The sequence below is a fragment of the Gobius niger genome (genome assembly GCF_951799975.1).
Source record: "Gobius niger genome assembly, chromosome: 2".
In the NCBI taxonomy this organism is placed as follows: Eukaryota; Metazoa; Chordata; class Actinopteri; order Gobiiformes; family Gobiidae; genus Gobius; species Gobius niger.
This window is the reverse complement of record NC_136853.1, coordinates 1,198,481-1,223,957: the sequence shown is the minus strand read 5'-3', so window position 1 is coordinate 1,223,957 and position 25,477 is coordinate 1,198,481. Positions and strand designations below refer to the sequence as shown.

Genomic DNA, 25,477 nt, shown 5'->3' with positions numbered 1-25,477 from the left:
CATGTGCGTGCGGTGAGACAGGTGTGCGCGGTGAGACAGGTGCGTGCGGTGAGACAGGTGCGTGCGGTGAGACAGGTGTGCGCGGTGAGACAGGTGCGTGCGGTGAGACAGGTGCGTGCGGTGAGACAGGTGCGCGCGGTGAGACAGGTGCGTGCGGTGAGACAGGTGTGCGGTGAGACATGTGCGTGCGGTGAGACATGTGCGTGCGGTGAGACAGGTGCGTGCGGTGAGACAGGTGCGTGCGGTGAGACATGTGCGTGCGGTGAGACAGGTGCGTGCGGTGAGACAGGTGCGTGCGGTGAGACAGGTGCGCACGGTGAGACAGGTGCGCACGGTGAGACAGGTGTGCACGGTGAGACAGGTGCGTGCGGTGAGACAGGTGCGTGCGGTGAGACATGTGCGTGCGGTGAGACATGTGCGTGCGGTGAGACAGGTGCGTGCGGTGAGACAGGTGCGTGCGGTGAGACAGGTGCGCACGGTGAGACAGGTGCGCACGGTGAGACAGGTGTGCACGGTGAGACAGGTGCGCGCGGTGAGACAGGTGCGCGCGGTGAGACAGGTGCGTGCGGTGAGACATGTGCGTGCGGTGAGACAGGTGTGCGGTGAGACAGGTGCGTGCGGTGAGACAGGTGCGTGCGGTGAGACATGTGCGTGCGGTGAGACAGGTGCGTGCGGTGAGACATGTGCGTGCGGTGAGACATGTGCGTGCGGTGAGACAGGTGCGTGCGGTGAGACAGGTGCGTGCGGTGAGACATGTGCGTGCGGTGAGACATGTGCGTGCGGTGAGACAGGTGCGTGCGGTGAGACAGGTGCGTGCGGTGAGACAGGTGCGCACGGTGAGACAGGTGCGCACGGTGAGACAGGTGTGCACGGTGAGACAGGTGCGCGCGGTGAGACAGGTGCGCGCGGTGAGACAGGTGCGTGCGGTGAGACATGTGCGTGCGGTGAGACAGGTGTGCGGTGAGACAGGTGCGCGCGGTGAGACAGGTGCGTGCGGTGAGACATGTGCGTGCGGTGAGACAGGTGCGTGCGGTGAGACATGTGCGTGCGGTGAGACAGGTGTGCGGTGAGACAGGTGCGCGCGGTGAGACAGGTGCGCGCGGTGAGAGAGGTGCGCGCGGTGAGACAGGTGCGTGCGGTGAGACAGGTGTGCGGTGAGACAGGTGCGCGCGGTGAGACAGGTGCGTGCGGTGAGACATGTGCGTGCGGTGAGACATGTGCGTGCGGTGAGACATGTGCGTGCGGTGAGACAGGTGCGTGCGGTGAGACAGGTGCGTGCGGTGAGACAGGTGCGCACGGTGAGACAGGTGCGCGCGGTGAGACATGTGCGTGCGGTGAGACATGTGCGTGCGGTGAGACAGGTGCGTGCGGTGAGACAGGTGCGTGCGGTGAGACAGGTGCGTGCGGTGAGACAGGTGCGTGCGGTGAGACAGGTGCGTGCGGTGAGACAGGTGTGCGCGGTGAGACAGGTGCGTGCGGTGAGACATGTGCGTGCGGTGAGACAGGTGCGTGCGGTGAGACAGGTGTGCGCGGTGAGACAGGTGCGTGCGGTGAGACAGGTGCGTGCGGTGAGACATGTGCGTGCGGTGAGACAGGTGTGCGCGGTGAGACAGGTGCGTGCGGTGAGACATGTGCGTGCGGTGAGACAGGTGTGCGCGGTGAGACATGTGCGTGCGGTGAGACATGTGCGTGCGGTGAGACAGGTGCGTGCGGTGAGAGAGGTGCGCGCGGTGAGACAGGTGCGTGCGGTGAGAGAGGTGCGCGCGGTGAGACAGGTGCGTGCGGTGAGACATGTGCGTGCGGTGAGACAGGTGTGCGCGGTGAGACAGGTGCGTGCGGTGAGACAGGTGTGCGCGGTGAGACAGGTGCGTGCGGTGAGACAGGTGTGCGCGGTGAGACAGGTGTGCGGTGAGACATGTGCGTGCGGTGAGACAGGTGTGCGGTGAGACATGTGCGTGCGGTGAGACAGGTGCGTGCGGTGAGACATGTGCGTGCGGTGAGACAGGTGCGTGCGGTGAGACAGGTGTGCGGTGAGACATGTGCGTGCGGTGAGACAGGTGCGTGCGGTGAGACATGTGCGTGCGGTGAGACAGGTGCGTGCGGTGAGACATGTGCGTGCGGTGAGACAGGTGCGTGCGGTGAGACAGGTGTGCGCGGTGAGACAGGTGTGCGGTGAGACATGTGCGTGCGGTGAGACAGGTGTGCGGTGAGACATGTGCGTGCGGTGAGACAGGTGCGTGCGGTGAGACATGTGCGTGCGGTGAGACAGGTGCGTGCGGTGAGACAGGTGTGCGGTGAGACATGTGCGTGCGGTGAGACAGGTGCGTGCGGTGAGACATGTGCGTGCGGTGAGACAGGTGCGTGCGGTGAGACATGTGCGTGCGGTGAGACAGGTGCGTGCGGTGAGACAGGTGCGTGCGGTGAGACAGGTGCGTGCGGTGAGACAGGTGTGCGGTGAGACATGTGCGTGCGGTGAGACAGGTGCGTGCGGTGAGACATGTGCGTGCGGTGAGACAGGTGCGTGCGGTGAGACATGTGCGTGCGGTGAGACAGGTGCGTGCGGTGAGACAGGTGCGTGCGGTGAGACAGGTGTGCGGTGAGACATGTGCGTGCGGTGAGACAGGTGCGTGCGGTGAGACATGTGCGTGCGGTGAGAAAGTGGCTCCAGGTCATTATTTTACAGCAGTTTTCTTTTAGGCTCAGTCCCACGAGCTCCAGCCAAATCTAACCAACAGCCTGATTAACAAACTATGACACTTAATCCTTTACTTACTAGATTATTTTCAAAAATATTACACTTTACATTTTGGTCTATACTTGTATTTTACCTCCCATATATTAAGTGTTTGCACAAATTGGAAATACATTAGGTCCAAATTAGGGATGTCCCGATTTCCCATCACGTGATTGGAAATCGGGCCCGATCACGTGGTTACAGACTCGATCGGAATCGGACAATACCTCCCGATCAGGACTCGGATATTTATGCGTGTCTATTCTCGTAACTTTTGATCAGATTTCGAGCTACCACGAACCACTTTCTGTCCCCTCCCCCTGGCCCAGCGCCTCTGTCACTCACCTGGCCCAGCGCCTCTTTCTCTCTCTTAACCACTGCCTCCTCTCTTAACCACTGCCTCCTCTCTTAACCACTGCCTCCTCTCTTAACCACTGCCTCCTCTCTTAACCACTGCCTCCTCTCTTAACCACTGTCTCCTCTCTTAACCACTGCCTCCTCTCTTAACCACTGCCTCCTCTCTTAACCACTGCCTCCTCTCTTAACCACTGCCTCCTCTCTTAACCACTGCCTCCTCTCTTAACCACTGCCTCCTCTCTTAACCACTGCCTCCTCTCTTAACCACTGCCTCCTCTCTTAACCACTGCCTCCTCTCTTAACCACTGCCTCCTCTCTTAACCACTGCCTCCTCTCTTAACCACTGCCTCCTCTCTTAACCACTGCCTCCTCTCTTAACCACTGCCTCCTCTCTTAACCACTGCCTCCTCTCTTAACCACCGCCTCCTCTCTTAACCACCGCCTCCTCTCTTAACCACCGCCTCCTCTCTTAACCACTGCCTCCTCTCTTAACCACTGCCTCCTCTCTTAACCACTGCCTCCTCTCTTAACCACTGCCTCCTCTCTTAACCACTGCCTCCTCTCTTAACCACTGCCTCCTCTCTTCACCACGGCCTCCTCTCTTAACCACTGCCTCCTCTCTTAACCACTGCCTCCTCTCTTAACCACTGCCTCCTCTCTTAACCACTGCCTCCTCTCTTTACCACTGCCTCCTCTCTTAACCACTGCCTCCTCTCTTAACCACTGCCTCCTCTCTTAACCACTGCCTCCTCTCTTAACCACCGCCTCCTCTCTTAACCACTGCCTCCTCTCTTTACCACTGCCTCCTCTCTTAACCACTGCCTCCTCTCTTAACCACTGCCTCCTCTCTTAACCACTGCCTCCTCTCTTAACCACTGCCTCCTCTCTTTACCACTGCCTCCTCTCTTAACCACTGCCTCCTCTCTTAACCACTGCCTCCTCTCTTAACCACTGCCTCCTCTCTTAACCACTGCCTCCTCTCTTAACCACTGCCTCCTCTCTTAACCACCGCCTCCTCTCTTAACCACTGCCTCCTCTCTTAACCACTGCCTCCTCTCTTTACCACTGCCTCCTCTCTTAACCACTGCCTCCTCTCTTAACCACTGCCTCCTCTCTTAACCACTGCCTCCTCTCTTCACCACTGCCTCCTCTCTTCACCACTGCCTCCTCTCTTAACCACTGCCTCCTCTCTTAACCACTGCCTCCTCTCTTAACCACTGCCTCCTCTCTTAACCACTGCCTCCTCTCTTAACCACTGCCTCCTCTCTTAACCACTGCCTCCTCTCTTAACCACTGCCTCCTCTCTTAACCACTGCCTCCTCTCTTAACCACTGCCTCCTCTCTTAACCACTGTCTCCTCTCTTAACCACTGCCTCCTCTCTTAACCACTGCCTCCTCTCTTAACCACTGCCTCCTCTCTTAACCACTGCCTCCTCTCTTAACCACTGCCTCCTCTCTTCACCACGGCCTCCTCTCTTAACCACTGCCTCCTCTCTTAACCACTGTCTCCTCTCTTAACCACTGCCTCCTCTCTTAACCACTGTCTCCTCTCTTAACCACTGCCTCCTCTCTTAACCACTGCCTCCTCTCTTCACCACGGCCTCCTCTCTTCACCACGGCCTCCTCTCTTAACCACTGCCTCCTCTCTTAACCACTGCCTCCTCTCTTAACCACTGCCTCCTCTCTTAACCACTGCCTCCTCTCTTCACCACTGCCTCCTCTCTTAACCACTGTCTCCTCTCTTAACCACTGCCTCCTCTCTTAACCACTGCCTCCTCTCTTAACCACTGCCTCCTCTCTTAACCACTGCCTCCTCTCTTAACCACTGCCTCCTCTCTTAACCACTGCCTCCTCTCTTAACCACTGCCTCCTCTCTTAACCACTGCCTCCTCTCTTAACCACTGCCTCCTCTCTTAACCACTGCCTCCTCTCTTAACCACTGCCTCCTCTCTTAACCACTGCCTCCTCTCTTAACCACTGCCTCCTCTCTTAACCACTGTCTCCTCTCTTAACCACTGCCTCCTCTCTTAACCACTGCCTCCTCTCTTAACCACTGCCTCCTCTCTTAACCACTGCCTCCTCTCTTAACCACTGCCTCCTCTCTTAACCACTGCCTCCTCTCTTCACCACGGCCTCCTCTCTTAACCACTGCCTCCTCTCTTAACCACTGCCTCCTCTCTTAACCACTGCCTCCTCTCTTCACCACGGCCTCCTCTCTTAACCACTGTCTCCTCTCTTAACCACTGCCTCCTCTCTTAACCACTGCCTCCTCTCTTCACCACGGCCTCCTCTCTTAACCACTGCCTCCTCTCTTAACCACTGCCTCCTCTCTTAACCACTGTCTCCTCTCTTAACCACTGCCTCCTCTCTTCACCACGGCCTCCTCTCTTAACCACTGTCTCCTCTCTTAACCACTGCCTCCTCTCTTAACCACCGCCTCCTCTCTTAACCACTGCCTCCTCTCTTCACCACGGCCTCCTCTCTTAACCACTGCCTCCTCTCTTAACCACTGTCTCCTCTCTTAACCACTGCCTCCTCTCTTAACCACTGCGTCCTGTCTTCACCACGGCCTCCTCTCTTAACCACTGCCTCCTCTCTTAACCACTGTCTCCTCTCTTAACCACTGCCTCCTCTCTTAACCACTGCCTCCTCTCTTAACCACCGCCTCCTCTCTTAACCACTGCCTCCTCTCTTAACCACTGCCTCCTCTCTTAACCACTGTCTCCTCTCTTAACAGCTGCCTCCTCTCTTAACCACTGTCTCTCTCTTAACCACTGCCTCCTCTCTTAACCACTGCCTCCTCTCTTCACCACGGCCTCCTCTCTTAACCACCGCCTCCTCTCTTAACCACCGCCTCCTCTCTTAACCACTGCCTCCTCTCTTAACCACTGCCTCCTCTCTTAACCACTGCCTCCTCTCTTAACCACTGCCTCCTCTCTTAACCACTGCCTCCTCTCTTAACCACTGCCTCCTCTCTTAACCACTGCCTCCTCTCTTAACCACGGCCTCCTCTCTTAACCACGGCCTCCTCTCTTAACCACTGCCTCCTCTCTTAACCACGGCCTCCTCTCTTAACCACGGCCTCCTCTCTTAACCACTGCCTCCTCTCTTAACCACTGTCTCCTCTCTTAACCACTGCCTCCTCTCTTAACCACTGCCTCCTCTCTTAACCACTGCCTCCTCTCTTAACCACGGCCTCCTCTCTTAACCACGGCCTCCTCTCTTAACCACTGCCTCCTCTCTTAACCACTGCCTCCTACACTGTAAAGACTGGTCTTGCTTACTTGAGAAAAAACAGACTTAGTAGAGTTACTCTCTATATCCAAAACCATGAATGAAAACAAGTTGAATAATATATTTATTTTTTTCTTAATTTTTAAAACAATGTATTAGGTATCGGATTGGGACTCGGTATCGGGCAATTCTCAAAATCAAATGACTCGGACTCGGGGGCAAAAAAACCTGATCGGAACGCCCCTAGTCCAAATGCAGAGTAAATGTGTAATAAAAAAGTTTAATAAAAAAATATTGGCCTAGGCTACATTGCCTATATACAGTAGCCTCTATCTAACGCTTTTCTTTTTTCTTTTAAAGTACCGCTAAGAGACCGTTAAAGTCCCGGATCGATAAGGAATATCGATAAAAGTCCTGGTTGAGCCACAGATTGTTCAGGCTCAGGTTTTTTTTTCACTTCAAGCCCTGCATATGTTGCTCGAGTTTCACCTGTAGCAGCCATTATTTGAAAGCATCATCAAAATTCTTACGGCCATTAAAGTTGTGACTAGGGGTGTTGAAAAATATCGATCTGCCGATATATCGCGCGATTTTCGCATCGATCCAAAAATCCCTGTATCGATGTTTAAATATCTTTTTTGGGGGAAATATTTATAGCGGCGTCTCGAATAGATATGTCACATGTAAAAGCTGGGCGGCTGGCTGCGAAAGCTAAAATGCACAGAAGAGAGTTCGTCACGGAGCCTGGGTTGTGAATGAAGATACCGGAGTCATAGATTTCAGTTTAAGTGTCTGTATTCATCGAGCACACATGACAAAACAACACGAGTACAGGAATAAAAATTGCTTTAGGACAGTTCGATGGCGGAGCAACGCGCTGCCAACGAATGCGAAGGGAAAGGAAAACCCAAATAAAAGGGGAAAGGGAAAAAACCCGTCCTGATATGTTCCACGGCCGGAATAGAGTCCGAGTTGAGCGATAATTATTCCAGTTAGGGTAGAGTTCAGACGTGATGGATGGATGTGTGTTTTGCTTATCCTACCACGTATAGGTCCGAGGGTTCGTAGCTCGCCATCTCGTTAGGGGTCCTCGAGTTGGGACCATCGAGAGTTCAAGAGTTTATGCGGGAAGGAAAGGGCTTGGTTGGTCCCATACAAAAAAACCTGACCTAAAAGGCCAAAAGCACAAGTTAAGTAACCTACATACATGCTGAATGCGAATGCATATAACAATCATCATGTGCTATGATGTTACACCATAGTTTAAAGTGCATCTGATCTGAATGTATAGTTGTGCTCAGAATCAAAACATAACTCAGTCAACATTGAGAAAAATAATAATACAAAGCACCTTTAAATTCAGTGGTCGAATAATCCAAACACGAATGCAGAGTTTGGTATTCGAAATAGTATTGCGCAATATTCATGAGGGGAAATACGTAGCTACGTTAAAATCAATGGGCTTCAATGGCCACCAGACATGTAACCATTTCAGCGGTAGTCACGGAAGTGACAAAAACCGCTCAAAACAGCAATAATTCTCTAGATTAGCGAACAAGCTAATAGTTTAAATCAATGCCTACAATTCGGCTTTCACGATAGAACGGTAAAATTTACCTTTGAGTTTGGAATGTTTAGCGCGGAGTCTCCAGGCGCGGCCCGACGTCTAAACACAGCGGAACCAGACAGGGGCTCTGGTTGAGGAACGGCAGCAACTATAGTCAAAGTAACGCTTCAGTGAGAATCACACGCAGAACGTGACATGATATAGTTGAGAAGCGGACGGCAAAAGACCTAGGATTCAGAGCTTGAATCACTAAGATTGGAGCGTTTCGTTTGGGGACACCTAAAGATCATGCTACAGCCACAGTGGAGACGGAGAGGAAGTGAACCCGCGTGACCGTAACTTTTAGGAAGTTGGAAGTTTGGGGTGGTGCAGGAAGTGGACCCGCAAAAATAAAAGGCTTTACTGAATGCGGGTTATTGATATGTAGATAGATATGTAGATAGATAGATATGTAGATAGATAGATGTGTAGGGTATGAGGGTTTATTAATCAATTAATTTGTTTATTAATTAATAGGTTGTAGATTACCCTTAAAATTTAACGGGGCACCAGTTCGTAAAGCGAACAAAATAAAAGTAAGAATAAGAGGCTAAACTACAGATTTATCTGAAGGAAGTGGTATTTAACGTACACATGGACTCTAAGTCTGGAATAATAAACACAGACATTACCAAAGCAAACTGTGGTTTATGGAGGTTTAATGATCAAAATCAATTAACAGACGGCATTAAATATTAAAGTGCAAACAGGATAACCTAGAAGGCTAACAGGATTAATAATCAGATAAAATGTTCTAAAATTGTATCTGAAAGTCAGTAAGGTGGTTTGCGTAGCAGTTCTGTGAGTCTTATTGAGCCAGGTCTGTGAGATGCGCTTACGACCGTGAGAGAAAGGTTTTCCAAGTCCTGGTGTCGGCCTTCTGGTCGTGATCTATTATTTGTAATTATATTATAATTCTATTCAAATGAAATGCTCATGATCGTCTTTTGTGTTTTTGTTTTCAGTTACCTGGAGGAGCCGTGTATTGAAACCATAAACAGAATAAAGCTCTACAGTGAAAGTCTGGCTCGATACGGAAAAAGCCCATATCTCTATCCACTGTACGGACTGGGAGAGCTGCCCCAGGGATTCGCCAGGTAAACGCCTCAGCAGGAACATCCACGCCAAAGCACTTCCACCTCCTTCACTGCTGGTCTGGTCTGCTTTCAGATTGAGCGCCATTTACGGAGGGACGTACATGCTCAACAAGCCCATAGAAGAGATCGTCATTGAGGATGGGAAAGTGGTGGGGGTCAAGTCTGAAGGAGAGGTGAGAAGCCTTAACCCCATACCCGTCCAACTCTAGACGCCGCGATATAGATATGTCTGGGTGGAGCAAGAGACAGGATAAGATGTTTTAGTGTTGCTGCTTCTCCTCAGATCGCCCGGTGCAAGCAGCTGATCTGTGACCCCAGTTACATCATGGACCGAGCGCAAAAGGTGGGCCAGGTGATCCGGATCATCTGCATCCTCAGCCACCCCATCGCCAGCACCGGCGACGTCAACTCCTGCCAGATCATCATCCCCCAGAACCAGGTCAACCGGAAACACGGTGAGGATCATTATCTCTCAGAACCAGGTCAACCGGAAACAGGGTTTCCGTTATCCGGCTGTAGCCGGCTTTTGGCCGGTTTAAAAAGCAAATGGCCGGTAAAAATTATGTCCATCGGCCAAATTGGCCGACAGTAAAAAAGAGAGAATATAGAAAAATATATTAAACATGTCACCTAAGTCAGTGACTAACATAACAAAGTGTTTTCGAGACAGGCCTAAATATTAAAAAAGGTTCAATAGTTCTATCAAAAAAGTTTTGATTTACGCCCTTAGCCCGTTTTACAAAGCGCAGTCGAAGCGCCATCATCGCTGTCTGGATATGTAACGCTCTTTCTTTGTGCTTCGTCACATTTTCCAAGAAAACGGTGAACTACAACATTTACTTTTATATAAGTGTGTTAATAACTCAGCAGCTAATACGTTTGATTAGGATATTCTTGAAACGCGCATGTGTTGAGTCAGACTGACGCGCTGTCCCGCTGCGGCTCTTCCTGGGGGAGGCCGGGTTTGGAGGCGCTTCCCTCGGTCAGTCTGCGCAGACGCCTCGGCTCAGTTACCGGTGTTGGAGCCGCTCAGAGTGGCCGGGTTTAGAGGCGTTCCCTCGGTCGGTCTGCGCAGACGCCTCGGCTCAGTTACCGGTGTTGGAGCCGCTCAGAGAGTGGCCGGGTTTAGAGGCGCTTCCCTCGGTCAGTCTGCGCAGACGCCTCGGCTCAGTTACCGGTGTTGGAGCCGCTCAGAGTGGCCGGGTTTAGAGGCGTTCCCTCGGTCGGTCTGCGCAGACGCCTCGGCTCAGTTACCGGTGTTGGAGCCGCTCAGAGAGTGGCCGGGTTTAGAGGCGCTTCCCTCGGTCAGTCTGCGCAGACGCCTCGGCTCAGTTACCGGTGTTGGAGCCGCTCAGAGTGGCCGGGTTTAGAGGCGCTTCCCTCGGTCGGTCTGCGCAGACGCCTCGGCTCAGTTACCGGTGTTGGAGCCGCTCAGAGTGGCCGGGTTTAGAGGCGCTTCCCTCGGTCGGTCTGCGCAGACGCCTCGGCTCAGTTACCGGTGTTGGAGCCGCTCAGAGAGTGGCCGGGTTTGGAGGCGCTTCCCTCGGTCAGTCTGCGCAGACGCCTCGGCTCAGTTACCGGTGTTGGAGCCGCTCAGAGTGGCCGGGTTTAGAGGCGCTTCCCCCGGTCAGTCTGCGCAGACGCCTCGGCTCAGTTACCGGTGTTAGAGCCGCTCAGAGAGTGGCCGGGTTTAGAGGCGCTTCCCTCGGTCAGTCTGCGCAGACGCCTCGGCTCAGTTACCGGTGTTAGAGCCGCTCAGAGAGTGGCCGGGTTTAGAGGCGCTTCCCCCGGTCAGTCTGCGCAGACGCCTCGGCTCAGTTACCGGTGTTAGAGCCGCTCAGAGAGTGGCCGGGTTTAGAGGCGCTTCCCTCAGTCAGTCTGCGCAGACGCCTCGGCTCAGTTACCGGTGTTGGAGCCGCTCAGAGAGTGGCCGGGTTTAGAGGCGCTTCCCTCGGTCAGTCTGCGCAGACGCCTCGGCTCAGTTACCGGTGTTGGAGCCGCTCAGAGAGTGGCCGGGTTTAGAGGAGCTTCCCTCGGTCAGTCTGCGCAGACGCCTCGGCTCAGTTACCGGTGTTGGAGCCGCTCAGAGAGTGGCCGGGTTTAGAGGCGCTTCCCTCGGTCGGTCTGCGCAGACGCCTCGGCTCAGTTACCGGTGTTGGAGCCGCTCAGAGTGGCCGGGTTTAGAGGCGCTTCCCTCGGTCGGTCTGCGCAGACGCCTCGGCTCAGTTACCGGTGTTGGAGCCGCTCAGAGTGGCCGGGTTTAGAGGCGCTTCCCTCGGTCGGTCTGCGCAGACGCCTCGGCTCAGTTACCGGTGTTGGAGCAGGTCAGAGAGAGGCCGGGTTTAGAGGCGCTTCCCTCGGTCAGTCTGCGCAGACGCCTCGGCTCAGTTACCGGTGTTGGAGCCGCTCAGAGTGGCCGGGTTTAGAGGCGCTTCCCTCGGTCAGTCTGCGCAGATGCCTCGGCTCAGTTACCGGTGTTGGAGCCGCTCAGAGTGGCCGGGTTTAGAGGCGCTTCCCTCGGTCGGTCTGCGCAGACGCCTCGGTTCAGTTACCGGTGTTTGGAGCCGCTCAGAGTGGCCGGGTTTGGAGGCGCTTCCCTCGGTCAGTCTGCGCAGACGCCTCGGCTCAGTTACCGGTGTTGGAGCCGCTCAGAGTGGCCGGGTTTGGAGGCGCTTCCCTCGGTCAGTCTGCGCAGACGCCTCGGTTCAGTTACCGGTGTTTGGAGCCGCTCAGAGTGGCCGGGTTTGGAGGCGCTTCCCTCGGTCAGTCTGCGCAGACGCCTCGGCTCAGTTACCGGTGTTGGAGCCGCTCAGAGAGTGGCCGGGTTTGGAGGCGCTTCCCTCGGTCAGTCTGCGCAGACGCCTCGGCTCAGTTACCGGTGTTGGAGCCGCTCAGAGTGGCCGGGTTTAGAGGCGCTTCCCTCGGTCAGTCTGCGCAGACGCCTCGGCTCAGTTACCGGTGTTGGAGCCGCTCAGAGTGGCCGGGTTTGGAGGCGCTTCCCTCGGTCAGTCTGCGCAGACGCCTCGGTTCAGTTACCGGTGTTTGGAGCCGCTCAGAGTGGCCGGGTTTGGAGGCGCTTCCCTCGGTCAGTCTGCGCAGACGCCTCGGCTCAGTTACCGGTGTTGGAGCCGCTCAGAGAGTGGCCGGGTTTAGAGGCGCTTCCCTCGGTCAGTCTGCGCAGACGCCTCGGCTCAGTTACCGGTGTTGGAGCCGCTCAGAGTGGCCGGGTTTAGAGGCGCTTCCCCCGGTCAGTCTGCGCAGACGCCTCGGCTCAGTTACCGGTGTTAGAGCCGCTCAGAGTGGCCGGGTTTAGAGGCGCTTCCCCCGGTCAGTCTGCGCAGATGCCTCGGCTCAGTTACCGGTGTTGGAGCCGCTCAGAGTGGCCGGGTTTAGAGGCGCTTCCCCCGGTCAGTCTGCGCAGATGCCTCGGCTCAGTTACCGGTGTTGGAGCCGCTCAGAGTGGCCGGGTTTGGAGGCGCTTCCCTCGGTCGGTCTGCGCAGACGCCTCGGCTCAGTTACCGGTGTTGGAGCCGCTCAGAGTGGCCGGGTTTAGAGGCGCTTCCCTCGGTCAGTCTGCGCAGACGCCTCGGCTCAGTTACCGGTGTTAGAGCTGCTCAGAGTGGCCGGGTTTAGAGGAGCTTCCCTCGGTCAGTCTGCGCAGACGCCTCGGCTCAGTTACCGGTGTTGGAGCCGCTCAGAGAGGCCGGGTTTAGAGGCGCTTCCCTCGGTCAGTCTGCGCAGACGCCTCGGCTCAGTTACCGGTGTTTGGAGCCGCTCAGAGAGGCCGGGTTTAGAGGCGCTTCCCTCGGTCAGTCTGCGCAGACGCCTCGGCTCAGTTACCGGTGTTGGAGCCGCTCAGAGTGGCCGGGTTTAGAGGCGCTTCCCTCGGTCAGTCTGCGCAGACGCCTCGGCTCAGTTACCGGTGTTGGAGCCGCTCAGAGAGTGGCCGGGTTTAGAGGAGCTTCCCTCGGTCAGTCTGCGCAGACGCCTCGGCTCAGTTACCGGTGTTGGAGCCGCTCAGAGAGTGGCCGGGTTTAGAGGAGCTTCCCTCGGTCAGTCTGCGCAGACGCCTCGGCTCAGTTACAGGTGTTGGAGCTGCTCAGAGAGTGGCCGGGTTTAGAGGCGCTTCCCTCGGTCAGTCTGCGCAGACGCCTCGGCTCAGTTACCGGTGTTGGAGCCGCTCAGAGAGTGGCCGGGTTTAGAGGCGCTTCCCTCGGTCAGTCTGCGCAGACGCCTCGGCTCAGTTACCGGTGTTGGAGCCGCTCAGAGAGTGGCCGGGTTTAGAGGCGCTTCCCTCGGTCAGTCTGCGCAGACGCCTCGGCTCAGTTACCGGTGTTGGAGCCGCTCAGAGTGGCCGGGTTTAGAGGCGCTTCCCTCGGTCGGTCTGCGCAGACGCCTCGGCTCAGTTACCGGTGTTGGAGCCGCTCAGAGTGGCCGGGTTTAGAGGCGCTTCCCTCGGTCAGTCTGCGCAGACGCCTCGGCTCAGTTACCGGTGTTGGAGCCGCTCAGAGTGGCCGGGTTTAGAGGCGTTTCCCTCGGTCAGTCTGCGCAGACGCCTCGGCTCAGTTACCGGTGTTGGAGCCGCTCTAAAGCGCGGCAGAGCTGGGTCCGTTTTGAATCACTCGAGACTGACTGTTGTGACTTTAGTGCTGTTGATTTGTCTACACAATATTTCCGTGCTGAGGGACTTAATCACTATTTTACACCTGAAGCCACGTAAAAGCGTGGAAGGGCATCTACAGCCCCGCCCTCGCTGAGCAGCTGGTCAGACCTGGATAAGGACAGCGTGAGGGTCGTAGATATCGACTACTTTCTGTCTGAGTTGAAGTGCATATGAGTGGTGTTTATCCGCGTGACACCTGCTGCTCCACCGTCTCCACGCGCACAACTTCATGTTTGGATTTTCGCTGTTGCTACATTTTTCTCACGTCAGTCATTAATTAGAAATAGCTGTGTTTTGGGACCAACTAAACTAAAGCACTTGTGTAGCTCTGTCTAAATGTAGATTGTTGTTGATAATATGCCACATTTATAATGTATATATTTTTTAATGGCCGGTAATTCTTGCGAATGGCCGACATTTTACGATCCAGCCGGCCAAAGTGGCCGACAAAAAAAAAGTCTAGCGGAACCTCTGACCGGAAACACGGTGAGGGTCATTATCCCTCAGAACAACCGGTAACACAGTGAGGGTCATTATCCCTCAGAACAACCGGTAACACGGTGAGGATCATTATCCCCCAGAACAACCGGGAACACGGTGAGGATCATTATCCCCCAGAACAACCGGGAACACGGTGAGGATCATTATCCCTCAGAACAACCGGTAACACGGTGAGGATCATTATCCCTCAGAACAACCGGGAACACGGTGAGGATCATTATCCCTCAGAACAACCGGTAACACAGTGAGGATCATTATCCCTCAGAACAACCAGGAACACAGTGAGGATCATTATCCCCCAGAACAACCGGGAACACGGTGAGGATCATTATCCCCCAGAACAACCGGTAACACGGTGAGGATCATTATCCCCCAGAACAACCGGGAACACGGTGAGGATCATTATCCCCCAGAACAACCGGGAACACGGTGAGGATCATTATCCCTCAGAACAACCGGTAACACGGTGAGGATCATTATCCCCCATCCAATTTATTTTTTCAAAATTTTCCATGTGTTTTTTTTCTCCAAACTTTTTCTTTTTCTTTTGTCCCCTTTTTTTTCTCCCATTTTCGCTCCATATTTTCCCATTTATTTTTGTTTCTTTATTTTTCTATTTCAAATTCGCTTTCAAGTATGGGTGCTGTTCAAGGATGCCAGAATGGTATCATTGAACAGCATATTTACACATGATGATCCCTCTTTTGAGGGAGTTGTCCCGTCCTAATCTAGAACACTGTGGAATGTTCACGCTGATAAGCACACGCTGCACCATTTTTATCCCATTTTCCTCATTCTCTGTGGCGTTCGTGCCTCTCGTAATTGCAGTAAATCAAACATGACGATGGCGATGACGAGCGGAACAGACTCAGAAACACAGTCACCATCTTCATTTCTCTGTCGTAGCAGCAGCACTAATGATGAATTACCCACCGCCTAAACAGAGGCCCCAGGACTCAACATCTCCCCTCTGTTCTTCAGACATCTACGTTTGCATGATCTCGTCTGCTCATAACGTGGCCGCGAAGGGGAAATACGTCGCCATCGTCAGCACCACTGTGGAGACCAGCAATCCTGAGGGCGAGGTCAAGCCTGCGCTGGATCTGCTCGAGCCCATCGAGCAGAAGTTCGTCAGCTTCAGCGACCAGTACGAGCCGACGGACATGGGTACCGAGAGCCAGGTACGAAACATACTTACTACACCATAACTTACTACAAAACATACTTACTACACCATGACCTACTACAAAACATACTTACTACACCATAACCTGCTACAAAACATACTTACTACACCATAACTTACTACAAAACATACTTACTACACCATAACCTACTACAAAACATACTTATTACACGATAACTTACTACGAAACATACTTACTACACCATGACCTACTACGAAACATACTTACTACACCATAACCTACTACAAAACATACTTACTACACCATGACCTACAACAAAACATACTTATTACACCATAACCTACTGCGAAACATACTTACTACACCATAACCTACTACAAAACATACTTACTACACCATGACCTACTACAAAACATACTTATTACACCATAACCTACTGCAAAACATACTTACTACACCATAACCTACTACGAAACATACTTACTACACCATGACCTATTACGAAACATACTTACTACACCATAACCTACTGCGAAACATACTTACTACACCATGACCTACTACAAAACATACTTACTACACCATGACCTACTACGAAACATACGTACTACACCATGACCTACTACAAAACATACTTACTACACCATGACCTATTACGAAACATACTTACTACACCATAACCTACTGCGAAACATACTTACTACACCATGACCTACTACAAAACATACTTACTACACCATGACCTATTACGAAACATACTTACTACACCATAACCTACTACGAAACATACTTACTACACCATGACCTATTACGAAACATACTTACTACACCATAACCTACTACGAAACATACTTACTACACTATAACCTACTACGAAACATACTTACTACACCATGACCTACTACGAAACATACGTACTACACCATGACCTACTACAAAACATACTTATTACACTATAACCTACTACGAAACATACTTACTACACCATAACCTACTACGAAACATACTTATTACACCATAACCTACTACGAAACATACTTACTACACCATGACCTATTACGAAACATACTTACTACACCATGACCTACTACGAAACATACTTACTACACCATGACCTACTACGAAACATACTTACTACACCATAACCTACTACAAAACATACTTATTACACTATAACCTACTACGAAACATACTTACTACACCATGACTTACTACGAAACATACTTATTACACCATAACCTACTACGAAACATACTTATTACACCATAACCTACTACGAAACATACTTACTACACCATGACCTACTACGAAACATACTTACTACACCATGACCTATTACGAAACATACTTACTACACCATGACCTACTACGAAACATACTTACTACACCATGACCTACTACGAAACATACTTACTACACCATAACCTACTACAAAACATACTTATTACACTATAACCTACTACGAAACATACTTACTACACCATGACTTACTACGAAACATACTTATTACACCATAACCTACTACGAAACATACTTATTACACCATAACCTACTACGAAACATACTTACTACACCATGACTTACTACGAAACATACTTATTACACCATAACCTACTACGAAACATACTTATTACACCATAACCTACTACGAAACATACTTACTACACCATGACCTACTACGAAACATACTTATTACACCATAACCTACTGCAAAACATACTTACTACACCATAACCTACTACGAAACATACGTACTACACCATGACCTACTACAAAACATACTTACTACACCATGACCTATTACGAAACATACTTACTACACCATAACCTACTGCGAAACATACTTACTACACCATGACCTACTACAAAACATACTTACTACACCATGACCTATTACGAAACATACTTACTACACCATGACCTACTACGAAACATACTTACTACACCATAACCTACTACGAAACATACTTACTACACTATAACCTACTACGAAACATACTTACTACACCATGACCTACTACGAAACATACGTACTACACCATGACCTACTACAAAACATACTTATTACACTATAACCTACTACGAAACATACTTACTACACCATAACCTACTACGAAACATACTTATTACACCATAACCTACTACGAAACATACTTACTACACCATGACCTATTACGAAACATACTTACTACACCATGACCTACTACGAAACATACTTACTACACCATGACCTACTACGAAACATACTTACTACACCATAACCTACTACAAAACATACTTATTACACTATAACCTACTACGAAACATACTTACTACACCATGACTTACTACGAAACATACTTATTACACCATAACCTACTACGAAACATACTTATTACACCATAACCTACTACGAAACATACTTACTACACCATGACCTACTACGAAACATACTTACTACACCATGACCTATTACGAAACATACTTACTACACCATGACCTACTACGAAACATACTTACTACACCATGACCTACTACGAAACATACTTACTACACCATAACCTACTACAAAACATACTTATTACACTATAACCTACTACGAAACATACTTACTACACCATGACTTACTACGAAACATACTTATTACACCATAACCTACTACGAAACATACTTATTACACCATAACCTACTACGAAACATACTTACTACACCATGACTTACTACGAAACATACTTATTACACCATAACCTACTACGAAACATACTTATTACACCATAACCTACTACGAAACATACTTACTACACCATGACCTACTACGAAACATACTTATTACACCATAACCTACTGCAAAACATACTTACTACACCATAACCTACTACGAAACATACTTACTACACCATGACCTACTACGAAACATACTTATTACACTAAAACCTACTACGAAACATACTTACTACACCATAACCTACTGCGAAACATACTTACTACACCATGACTTACTACAAAACATACTTACTACACCATAACTTACTACAAAACATACTTATTACACCATAACCTGCTACAAAACATACTTATTACACCATAACCTACTACGAAACATACTTACTACACCATAACCTACTACAAAACATACTTACTACACCATGACCTACTAAAAAACATACTTATTACACTAAAACCTACTACGAAACATACTTACTACACCATAACCTACTACGAAACATACTTACTACACCATAACCTACTACGAAACATACTTACTACACCATAACTTACTACAAAACATACTTATTACACCATAACCTGCTACAAAACATACTTATTACACCATAACCTACTACGAAACATACTTACTACACCATAACCTACTACGAAACATACTTACTACACCATAACCTACTACGAAACATACTTACTACACCATAACTTACTACAAAACATACTTACTACACCATAACCTACTACAAAGCATACTTACTACACCATAACCTACTACAAAACATACTTACTACACCATGACCTACAACAAAACATACTTATTACACCATAACCTACTGCGAAACATACTTACTACACCATAACCTACTACAAAACATACTTACTACACCATGACCTACTACAAAACATACTTATTACACCATAACCTACTGCAAAACATACTTACTACACCATAACCTACTACGAAACATACTTACTACACCATGACCTATTACGAAACATACTTACTACACCATAACCTACTGCGAAACATACTTACTACACCATGACCTACTACAAAACATACTTACTACACCATGACCTACTACGAAACATACGTACTACACCATGACCTACTACAAAACATACTTATTACACCATAACTCACTACGAAACATACTTACTACACCATGACCTATTACGAAACATACTTACTACACCATAACCTACTGCGAAACATACTTACTACACCATAACCTACTACGAAACATACTTACTACACCATGACCTACTACAAAACATACTTACTACACCATGACCTACTACAAAACATACTTACTACACCATGACCTATTACGAAACATACTTACTACACCATAACCTACTACGAAACATACTTACTACACTATAACCTACTACGAAACATACTTACTACACCATGACCTACTACAAAACATACTTATTACACTATAACCTACTACGAAACATACTTATTACACCATAACCTACTACGAAACATACTTACTACACCATGACCTACTACGAAACATACTTACTACACCATGACCTACTACGAAACATACTTACTACACCATAACCTACTACAAAACATACTTATTACACTATAACCTACTACGAAACATACTTACTACACCATGACTTACTACGAAACATACTTATTACACCATAACCTACTACGAAACATACTTATTACACCATAACCTACTACGAAACATACTTACTACACCATGACCTACTACGAAACATACTTACTACACCTTGACCTATTACGAAACATACTTACTACACCATGACCTACTACGAAACATACTTACTACACCATGACCTACTACGAAACATACTTACTACACCATAACCTACTACAAAACATACTTATTACACTATAACCTACTACGAAACATACTTACTACACCATGACCTACTACGAAACATACTTACTACACCATGACTTACTACGAAACATACTTACTACACCATAACCTACTACAAAACATACTTACTACACCATGACCTACTACGAAACATACTTACTACACCATAACCTACTACGAAACATACTTACTACACCATGACCTACTACGAAACATACGTACTACACCATGACCTACTACAAAACATACTTATTACACTATAACCTACTACGAAACATACTTACTACACCATAACCTACTACGAAACATACTTACTACACCATGACTTACTACGAAACATACTTATTACACCATAACCTACTACGAAACATACTTACTACACCATGACTTACTACGAAACATACTTACTACACCATGACCTACTACGAAACATACTTACTACACCATAACCTACTACAAAACATACTTATTACACCATGACCTACTACGAAACATACTTACTACACCATAACCTACTACGAAACATACTTACTACACCATGACTTACTACGAAACATACTTACTACACTATAACCTACTACGAAACATACTTATTACACCATAACCTACTACGAAACATACTTATTACACCATAACTCACTACGAAACATACTTACTACACCATGACCTACTACGAAACATACTTACTACACCATAACCTACTACGAAACATACTTACTACACCATGACCTACTACGAAACATACGTACTACACCATGACCTACTACAAAACATACTTATTACACTATAACCTACTACGAAACATACTTACTACACCATAACCTACTACGAAACATACTTACTACACCATGACTTACTACGAAACATACTTATTACACCATAACCTACTACGAAACATACTTACTACACCATGACTTACTACGAAACATACTTACTACACCATGACCTACTACGAAACATACTTACTACACCATAACCTACTACAAAACATACTTATTACACCATGACCTACTACGAAACATACTTACTACACCATAACCTACTACGAAACATACTTACTACACCATGACTTACTACGAAACATACTTACTACACTATAACCTACTACGAAACATACTTATTACACCATAACCTACTACGAAACATACTTATTACACCATAACTCACTACGAAACATACTTAATACACCATGACCTACTACGAAACATACTTACTACACTATAACCTACTACGAAACATACTTATTACACCATAACCTACTACGAAACATACTTACTACACCATAACCTACTACGAAACATACTTACTACACCATAACCTACTACAAAACATACTTACTACACCATAACCTACTACGAAACATACGTACTACACCATGACCTACTACAAAACATACTTATTACACCATGACCTACTACGAAACATGCTTACTACACCATGACTTACTACGAAACATACTTTCTACACCATAACCTACTACGAAACATACTTACTACACCATGACTTACTACGAAACATACTTACTACACCATAACCTACTACGAAACATACTTACTACACTATAACCTATTACGAAACATACTTATTACACCATAACCTACTACGAAACATACTTATTACACCATAACTCACTACGAAACATACTTAATACACCATGACCTACTACGAAACATACTTACTACACTATAACCTATTACGAAACATACTTATTACACCATAACCTACTACGAAACATACTTATTACACCATAACCTACTACGAAACATACTTATTACACCATAACTCACTACGAAACATACTTAATACACCATGACCTACTACGAAACATACTTACTACACCATAACCTACTACAAAACATACTTACTACACTATAACCTACTACGAAACATACTTACTACACCATAACCTACTACAAAACATACTTACTACACCATGACCTACTACGAAACATACTTACTACACTATAACCTACTACGAAACATACTTATTACACCATAACCTACTACGAAACATACTTACTACACCATAACCTACTACAAAACATACTTATTACACTATAACCTACTACGAAACATACTTACTACACCATGACTTACTACGAAACATACTTATTACACCATAACCTACTACGAAACATACTTACTACACCATGACTTACTACGAAACATACTTACTACACTATAACCTACTACGAAACATACTTATTACACCATAACCTACTACGAAACATACTTACTACACCATAACCTACTACAAAACATACTTATTACACTATAACCTACTACGAAACATACTTACTACACCATGACTTACTACGAAACATACTTATTACACTATAACCTACTACGAAACATACTTACTACACCATGACTTACTACGAAACATACTTACTACACTATAACCTACTACGAAACATACTTATTACACCATAACCTACTACGAAACATACTTAATACACCATGACCTACTACGAAACATACTTACTACACTATAACCTACTACGAAACATACTTATTACACCATAACCTACTACGAAACATACTTACTACACCATAACCTACTACGAAACATACTTACTACACTATAACCTACTACGAAACATACTTATTACACCATGACCTACTACGAAACATACTTACTACACTATAACCTACTACGAAACATACGTACTACACCATGACCTACTACAAAACATACTTATTACACTATAACCTACTACGAAACATACTTACTACACTATAACCTACTACGAAACATACTTACTACACCATGACTTACTACGAAACATACTTACTACACCATAACCTACTACGAAACATACTTACTACACCATAACCTACTACGAAACATACTTATTACACCATGACTTACTACGAAACATACTTACTACACCATGACCTACTACGAAACATACTTACTACACCATGACTTACTACGAAACATACTTACTACACCATAACCTACTACGAAACATACTTACTACACCATGACTTACTACGAAACATACTTACTACACTATAACCTACTACGAAACATACTTATTACACCATAACCTACTACGAAACATACTTATTACACCATAACTCACTACGAAACATACTTACTACACTATAACCTACTACGAAACATACTTATGACACCATAACCTACTACGAAACATACTTATTACACCATAACTCACTACGAAACATACTTACTACACTATAACCTACTACGAAACATACTTACTACACCATGACTTACTACGAAACATACTTACTACACTATAACCTACTACGAAACATACTTATTACACCATAACCTACTACGAAACATACTTACTACACCATGACTTACTACGAAACATACTTACTACACTATAACCTACTACGAAACATACTTATTACACCATAACCTACTACGAAACATACTTACTACACCATGACTTACTACGAAACATACTTACTACACTATAACCTACTACGAAACATACTTATTACACCATAACCTACTACGAAACATACTTATTACACCATAACTCACTACGAAACATACTTACTACACTATAACCTACTACGAAACATACTTATTACACCATAACCTACTACGAAACATACTTATTACACCATAACTCACTACGAAACATACTTACTACACCATGACCTACTACGAAACATACTTACTACACTATAACCTACTACGAAACACACTTATTACACCATAACCTACTACAAAACATACTTATTACACTATAACCTACTACGAAACATACTTACTACACCATGACCTACTACGAAACATACTTACTACACTATAACCTACTACGAAACACACTTATTACACCATAGCCTACTACGAAACATACAACTTACTACGAAACATACTTATTACACCATAACCTACTACGAAACATACTTACTACACCATAACCTACTACGAAACATACTTACTACACCATAACCTACTACGAAACACACTTACTACACCATAACTTACTACGAAACATACTTACTACACCATGACCTACTACGAAACATACTTACTACACCATAACTTACTACGAAACATACTTACTACACCATGACCTACTACGAAACATACTTACTACATACATAACTTACTTTCTGTACATTTGTAGATCTTCCTGTCCCGTACGTACGACGCCACCACCCACTTCGAGACGACCTGCGACGACATTAAGGACATCTACCAACGTATGACGGGCCAAGAGTTCGACTTCGCCGAAATGGAGCGCGGAAAGAAGGACATTTTCGGAGACGCCGCAGAATAAAAACGGCCCGTGTCACTCCCTCCATTTACCGTCAACCTAGAAATAATCAACCAGCGGGCTCTCCCGTCTATTATGAAATGTATTTTTGAAGAGGAAAATGTGTTTGGGGTAAAATTCTCGCACTCTAAATGTTTCTGTCTGGCTTCATCATGTTAATCCAAAGATGCCAAACTGTTTATCGGGAGTGTGTCTGTTTGTATTGAAAGATTAAAAAAGAGTCTGTATTAAAAACAAACATAAGCCATCTCAGGTGTTGAAGGCGACGCGGCTTGGTTTTCTCAGAGTATTGGCTCATCATAGCTGGCAATAACGGCAAGCCAAGCAAGTGTTTCTTAGTATTACTGAAGTGCTGGAGTTTGGGGGAATCGCGGTAAGAACGGGCGTCAATGGGAGGCGATGGCTTCAATTCAAATTGTCTATATAAAAGCACATGCAAAAGTGAGCCAAAATCCAGCTATATGAGGCACAAGTATCAATTTTCCAACTCTAGCATTCACTTAATGTCAAAAATATATAGATGTACTTTACGTCTTAGCTGTGCTACCACCAGCAGGAAAAAAAGAAATAAAGAAGTGACTTTGTGATAGCTCTATTTTTGGATGCTGAGCGTGTGATGCAAAAGTGGTGGTGAATATCAAATGAAATGCTTAAGGACCAAATGCGGCAGTTTTGATACGAGCTGCGAAACATATCTCTGGGCTCATGGCTTTCTCTGCTGGATGGAAAATAAAAACCAATGAAAAACTGTTGTACGAGTGTCTCCGCCTCAAACACGCACTCACACGCTCCTGTGCGAAGCGGAGCGCACGTCTGCCCGAGCGCACGTCTGTCCGGGCGAACGTCTGTCCGGGCACACGTCTGTCCGAGCACACGTCTGTCCGAGCACACGTCTGTCCGAGCACACGTCTGCCCGAGCACACGTCTGTCCGAGCACACGTCTGCCCGAGCACACGTCTGTCCGAGCACACGTCTGTCCGAGCACACGTCTGCCTGAACGCACGTCTGTCCGGGCACACGTCTGTCCGGGCACACGTCTGTCCGGGCACACGTGGACACATGGATCCTCTCAAACACTGACACACATTTGTAATCGTCCGATGCTCTTAAGTCAAAAGGTCTTTTTTCTCTCACTGTCTGAATTAACTTTTCTGCCAGAAGAATTACAGATATAATTTGTCTACATGTTTTTTTTTTACTTTTTAGAAAACTAAAAGTTCACATACATGTCATTATTTGGTAGCGTTGCCTTTAAACTGTGGGTCAAACGTTTTGGATTTCCTTCACAAGGTTCTCAC

At 47.2% G+C, this 25,477-nt stretch overlaps 1 protein-coding gene across 1 annotated transcript in view; it reads left to right on the top strand.

The window, feature by feature from the left end:
• LOC306983134 (rab GDP dissociation inhibitor beta-like) overlaps window positions 1-24,569 on the top strand; it is a 54,500-nt gene extending 29,931 nt beyond the window's left edge. The window contains exons 6-10 of the mRNA XM_079582869.1: window positions 8,897-9,028; window positions 9,102-9,201; window positions 9,312-9,483; window positions 15,174-15,373; window positions 24,030-24,569. Of these exons, the coding sequence (XP_079438995.1) occupies window positions 8,897-9,028; window positions 9,102-9,201; window positions 9,312-9,483; window positions 15,174-15,373; window positions 24,030-24,182 (757 nt within the window). The 3' untranslated portion in view covers window positions 24,183-24,569. The remainder of the gene's footprint in view (window positions 1-8,896; window positions 9,029-9,101; window positions 9,202-9,311; window positions 9,484-15,173; window positions 15,374-24,029) is intronic.
• The last annotated feature ends 908 nt before the right edge of the window (window positions 24,570-25,477 follow it).